The following is a 6,254-nucleotide window of genomic DNA, read 5'->3' on the forward strand; positions in this document are numbered from 1 at the left end:
ATGCTTAATGTTTTCAGCGCTTCTTATGGAACAACATGGCCAACAACGGTCTGCTCTGAAACTGTGAGTTTCCGCCCATCAAGGTGACACTAAGCGGGGTGTGGTAGTGCATGATTGCGATCTTAGGGTTCTGGGAAGCTGCAGTAGGAGAACTGCAAATGTGATTTGCAGATCTGTGAGGCTGACACTTTTCACTGTGCTCCTGCATACTAGCATTTGCTAGGTGAGTTTCTCTGGCTTTCGAGGAAGATGGCCTAAAGGCTCCTCCTCATAGCATTATTGCCTCATGCAGATTTGCCTCCTAGATGTGTCCTGCAGACTTTTCTCCCAGACCCACTGTGCAATGGAATTCTTTCCAGTTGCCACTCCTACTAAAGGCCTTTGGTGGGTCACCGACGTTTGCTTTGTCCTTGAAAAGTAGCTGTGCCCTAGTCCCAAAACTTGCTAAAAGAGAAAAATTCTCTTTCTTTTTCCTACTTTTGTCTCTTTAGAGAGTATCTGGGCGACGTAGCATAACGTCAGCCTCCAACAAAGAAGACTTTGATACCGGACACTATTCCCCAGTTATTTTCTGGCTAACCATAATCACTTAGACTTTTCACCTTTTCTGAACAACATTAGGACCTGGTGCTGTCTTGTGTGGGGCTCTTACCACAAAACCAAAGAATTCTCATGTCTTTTGGGATTTCCCCAAGCACACCTGGTGGAGAACAGCAAGAATCACGGATGCCACTGCTACCTGGGGGCTGGCACATCTCCTGGATGGCACAGTGGCCTCCTATTCAAATTGGCGCTCTTAGAAAATGACATGACCCTTCCTACAATGGAATCTCAGGATCACCCGAAGATATCAAACCAGAAAACATGGAGTCTGCAAATGCCAATGACCAGGTAGAGCAAAACATGTGGAGTTTACTTCTCCTCTAATTCTTTGAGTCTTCAAAGACCGGCTGTCACAGCATTTTACATAATTCAGCATATTTCATTTCCATCTGTTCAACTCTACAGAGAGTAGATTTTATATTTGCTCTTGGAAAGAAACTGGAGACTTAGTTCATTGAAAGTTATCCGACATTAAATATCAAGGCCAACCTGAGAACTGTTATTTTGCTGCTCAGACCTATATGCGTTCACTGGCTTTCCATCTCCTGTGAGCAATAATTCTGAATACAAAAGAATCCGGCCAATATCTCTTATGCCAGATTTCGCGGTTGTTTTTCAGACGGGTTTTCTGTGTTCCTTCCTCCTTATGAGTGGCTCTCTTCCCATTGCTGGAGTCCGCGGTGACCACTTCACTACTGGAAGCGAGGCAAGGAGAAGAGATGGCAGAATGATTATCCTCTCACCCACCTGGTCTGCTGGAAGGAAAGACCCTGCCCAGAAGCATGAATCACAGGTGCTAGGATGCCACACAGCGCCAGGATACTACTAGAGATCTCAAGGGAAATAGGTTTAACCTTTAGAACTTTGTCCTCATGTTTTACCCTCCAACTAACACATATGAAAATTAACGTTGACGCAAAACTCAGTACACACCCGCAAAACTTACCAGAAACACTTCTACTTCAAGAAAAACTGAGTTGCCTCTTTAAAAAAGTTACAAATTAAAAAAAAAGATGTGTTTGGTGTGGTGGTGTATGCCAGTAATTTTAACCACTTGGAGGCTGGGGCAGGAAGATCAGTAATATGATTTTACTCACTTTTTATTAACCAGATTTGCCATTCTTTGACGGAAGCCGAAGCCAGGTGTTGTAGCACAGTCCAAGTTCACTGGAGCAGTCCAAATTCAAGACCAGTCTAGGTAATTTAGCAAGACCCTGTCTCAAAATAAAAGTAGAAGGGCTGTGGATGCATCTCAGTGGCAGAGCACCTCTGAGTTCAATATACAGCACTGGGAAAAAAAGGGGGGCAGCTGGACCTGAAAGTAAACAAGAACTTCTAGTGGATAGGAATAAACTGCTACAGCTACTTCCATTTTTAAAATGGACTTACAATTTGAAGCCCTGACGCATCCAAAGAAGGAACCAGCCTGTAATCCCAGCACTTGGGAGGCTGAGGCAGGAGGATCGCTGGGAGTTCGAGACCAGCCTGGACTACATAGTGAGTTCCAGGGCAGTCTCAACTACATAGTGAGACCCTGTCTCAAACAACCAAAAAGAAAAAGAAAGTAACTGTCCATCAAGCGCTCACGTTCCACCCCCCACCCCCAGGTACAGTCTCAACCATAGTGAGACCCTGTCTCAAACAACCAAAAAGAAAAAGAAAGTAACTGTCCATCAAGCGCTCACGTTCCACCCCCCACCCCCAGGTCCAGTGTCAGGTGATGTGACTTGCACTCAGAGAGGCCTCACAACTGGGGTTAAAGTTTTTGAGGCTGTTGTTTTGAAATCTTTAACCTTATCTGTAAATTTGTGTCCTGTAAATGAAGTCCAGTAAACCCAGCATGACGAGGCACATCTGTAATCTTAGAACTCCGGGAGGCTGAAGCAGAAGGTTTGCAAGTTTGAGCCCTGTCCGGGCAATTTAGTGATGTAGTGAGACCTGTTTCAAAATGTGCACATACAGACTGAAATCCAAACTGTATAATTTTAGGGAGTGATTCTGCATATGATTTAAATGTTTGTATATCTGCATTTGAAGCTGGCATTGTACTGTACAGAGATGTATGCTAAATTTTGTTAAGAGCTTAAAACCCAGAATGACATTAAACAACAAATAAAAGCACAATGACTAGTCAAGAGAAAGGAAGAGTTAAATTTTAGTTCTCTTAATGCTTTCCCCCACTTTATTGTTTTGTGAACAGGGGGCCCTGCGCTTTCATTCTGCTCAGGGCTCTCCAAGTTATGTAGAAGACCCTGCCCATCCACAGATTCGAGAGGTACAGTGGAAGAGGGGACTCTCTGAGGTAGGAAGTGCGAGCTCAGAGAGATGTTACAGCTCATCCAATCCAGTGATTTCCCAAATCTCTTTTCAGCAGCAGACTGTTGGGGTGAACATCTGAAAGGTACAGCGGGTCAGCACAAAGCACTTTGTTGTGGAGGGAAGGGACTGGGCTTGGAGGCTGGGCCCCTGACCTCACCGGCCGTGCCCAGGCAGCTTATGGGTGGCATGGGTGAGTCTCTGTGAACCCCCCAGGATTCCCATGGAGGCTGCAAACACTAGTTTGTACCTGGCAGATCTGTACCTTGCAGATTCATGGCAGGGAAACTTAGAGAGAATGTGACCCTGCTTGGGACCAGTACCGGGTGGTGACAAGCAGAGACAGCGGGGTGAGGAAAGGGTTCTGGCACAAGCCCGTCCTTAGCGCAGCAGATAATCTCTCTCTAATTTTATGTCTCCAAAGATCCCTTTGACCAAAAACCTGTCTCCTACAGTTTGACCAGAATAATCGACCTTGCTCTTACTCATGCTACTCTACAACTATGGCTTCTCCTTTCAAAGTTGTGGTCGTGACTCTAACAGGCTTTTTGTGCTAAGCAATCTCTCTCTTCATTTTTGTTCCATCCAATCCAGTTCTGAATAACCATGTAAGCACCGGAGGCCTCATGTGGTGGCCAGGGCTCAGCCCCTCTAGGACACCTGCAGTGACCCTTCCCTTTCCGGGCCTCCGTCCCTCTCAAGGCAGCCGGAAATGGCACAGGACTCCTCTCCTCCACCCCTACATTGTACCTTCAGCCTCCTGACCTCATCTTGCTCTGGAAGAAACCAAGGCCCACTCTCTTTGTCTCTAACACTTTATAAAGTCCTTCGACTCACTAGGAACCTTACAGAAGGCGGGCAGAACCCGTGTCCTAGCAGCAGCTCCTGATTCCTACTGTTCTTTCTCTCTACTTCCCTGTCAGAGCTCTTCTTCAGAAATCTCCTGAAAGCTCTCATCCTTGGGAAACTACCCCTCCTGGACTCCTTGCCCTCGTGGGTATTTTTCTTTTTGTAATAACACACCTGACTTCAGTGGGTTGCACAAAGGACAAGAAGTAAAGTTGGGACTTATTCTGGGATTTTCAGGGCTGAGGGTGGAACTTGGTGGTAGAGTGTTTGCCTGGTAAGGCCCTGGGTCCAACACCCTGCAAAAAAGAAAAAGAATTTTCATTTGTTAAAATGATTTCTTTGTTCTCAAAAGATTTATAGGCAGGATTCTTTGGAATAAATTCTTTACGTGTACATATAATATGCCCAGAAGTTGAACCCTACAAAGTTGAATCAAATTGTAAAGCAATGTCTCTTTATAGAGCCAGAAAACGATTAAACAGTATATTATTATTATAACTTCTAGCCAAGATCCTCCTGCTTCAGCTTCTCAAGTGCTGGAATTGCAGCTGTGTACCACTGTGCCTGACTGGTAAAATGCTTAATGGTATCTTTTCCTCCAGATACATTTTCAAATTATTTCCAGCTTTCATATGTGTATGTTCTTTAATTTTGTCTTTGTGGAGTGCTGGAGATTGATCCCAGGGACTTAATAGTGAGTTAAATCCTCAATTCCCAGGCTTTGAAAAAAAATTTTTTTTTTTTTTTTTAATTTTGAGACAGAGTTTAACCAAGTTACTAAATTGTCCAGACTGGGACTGAATTTGCCAGTTCTCCTGCCTCAGCCTCCTTGAGGGCTGGGATTATGGGTGTACACCACCATGCCCGGCTCCTTGTCACTGTTTTTAAGACTTCCATTTACCAAAGTTTTTGTTTTTGTTTTGTTCTGTTTGTACAAAATAAGAGCAAAATGTAAATGAAGTTTTTAAATAAAGGTAAATTCATTCCTGCTTAGGAAGGAAGGCTTGAAATCAATGCAAAAAAACTGGTGGTTTAGAAGTATCAGTGTAGAAGGTTTCAAAAGGTGGATGGTACAAGAGTTGGCTGCCCCGAAGGACAGGTTATATGTACTAAATCATAGAAGTATTTAAGAATAACCAGTTAAATTGGGGCAAGGCCCACATACACTTGTACCGTTGTCCCAGCTATCACAAGGCAGAGATAGGAGATCACAAGTTCAAGGCCAGCCCAGTCAACTTAGAAAGTTCCTCTAGCACAGTGAAAAGGGGTTGCTCAGTGGTAGAGCAACCATGGGTTCAATTACCAGTACCAGGAGGGGCGGGTGTTGACAAACGACAAGAGATTAAGGAGCTATGACAAAGTGGGTTAATTTGAAGTTTTAGAAAATACCTCCCATTAAATATCCATTAATAATGAGAGGAAAATACATCTATGGTAATTTCATACAGTTGTTGAGCATAAGACATTGTACCTAGTGGGTTTTCAATAAATATTGGCTGCAACTTATTTGTACCAAAGACAGATTTAATCTACCTAGAACTTTTTTTTTTTCAACACTGGGGGTTTGAACCCAGGTCCATTTCAATGAGCTATATCCCCATCCGTTTTAAAATTTTTAAAATTTTGAGACAGGGTCTTATTAAGTCACTCCGTCACCTAAGCTGGGCTCCAGCTTGTGATTCTCCTGCCTCAGCCTCCCAGAGTGCTGGGATTATAGTCGTGGGCCACCAAGCCTGGTTTCTTACCTCAGAATTTTGAGGAACTTGCCATAATAGCCACTGTGATGGGCTGCAGGACTTCAGGCATGATACTCGAGATACAGAATCTTGGTGGGCAGAGGAGTGCTTGGAGCCAAAGGAGACGGGAAAGGCCTCAGAAGCAAGTGCTGTCTGTCCTTCTGTCCCCCCTGCCTTGTAGTGAGTCATAGGAGCCAGAATTTCTCTTCCCAGGAGCGGGTCTTCTCCCAAAGCAAGCCATAAAACCTGGAACAGTCACTCACCTTTTCTCTGCTTCCTTGAGGACTGGATCCAAAGGGGCCCTGCCCCTGGGAAAAGGAATGTGCCCAGAATCCCAGCAGACAGATCCTGCAGGGCCCCTCCAGGTGTTACCAGTAGATAATTTTCTTTTGCTTAATCACTTCTACCTCACGGAACCTGAGGCTGACATAGATAGCTTTCCTGATCTTTGCTGTCCTGCAGAACCGTGGTTGAACTTACCGCGTTTCTCTCCTGTTAGCCCAGCCTTTGTGACCAGAGCGTTGGAGAAAAGGGATCCTTCATCCAGGCTCTTGTTCCTGCCCTTCTCAAGCTACAAAAGCAAAGTCAGGCCCTCCTTTTTGACCATGAGGTTTAGTGCTTTATATTGGCTTTTCCAAAACACTAACTTGAAGGATTTTGTTTTGGCAAATGAGTGTTACTGAAGCACAAAGCATCTGCAGAATTAATCCTTTCTAGGGCAGATTTCTTCCCTTCCCCCTCCCCTCCCCT

The 6,254-nt window shown here is 44.6% G+C and overlaps 1 protein-coding gene across 4 annotated transcripts in view; it reads right to left on the bottom strand.

Moving 5' to 3' along the window:
* Positions 1–1,177: 1,177 nt before the first annotated feature.
* LOC104856414 overlaps positions 1,178–6,254 on the bottom strand; it is a 14,246-nt gene continuing 9,169 nt past the window's right edge. For 2 of the 4 annotated variants that reach the window (XM_033763926.1, XM_033763925.1), the window contains exon 6: positions 4,604–5,750. In XM_033763926.1, the coding sequence (XP_033619817.1) occupies positions 5,421–5,750 (330 nt within the window). In that variant the 3' untranslated portion in view covers positions 4,604–5,420. Of the gene's footprint in view, positions 1,299–1,700; positions 1,818–3,154; positions 4,065–4,603; positions 6,205–6,254 lie in introns of those variants that run through there. The other 2 variants (XR_778630.2, XM_033763927.1) reach the window with 2 other exon arrangements.

Source organism: Fukomys damarensis, unplaced genomic scaffold (genome assembly GCF_012274545.1).
Source record: "Fukomys damarensis isolate Sample0158 unplaced genomic scaffold, DMR_v1.0_HiC HiC_scaffold_2, whole genome shotgun sequence".
In the NCBI taxonomy this organism is placed as follows: Eukaryota; Metazoa; Chordata; class Mammalia; order Rodentia; family Bathyergidae; genus Fukomys; species Fukomys damarensis.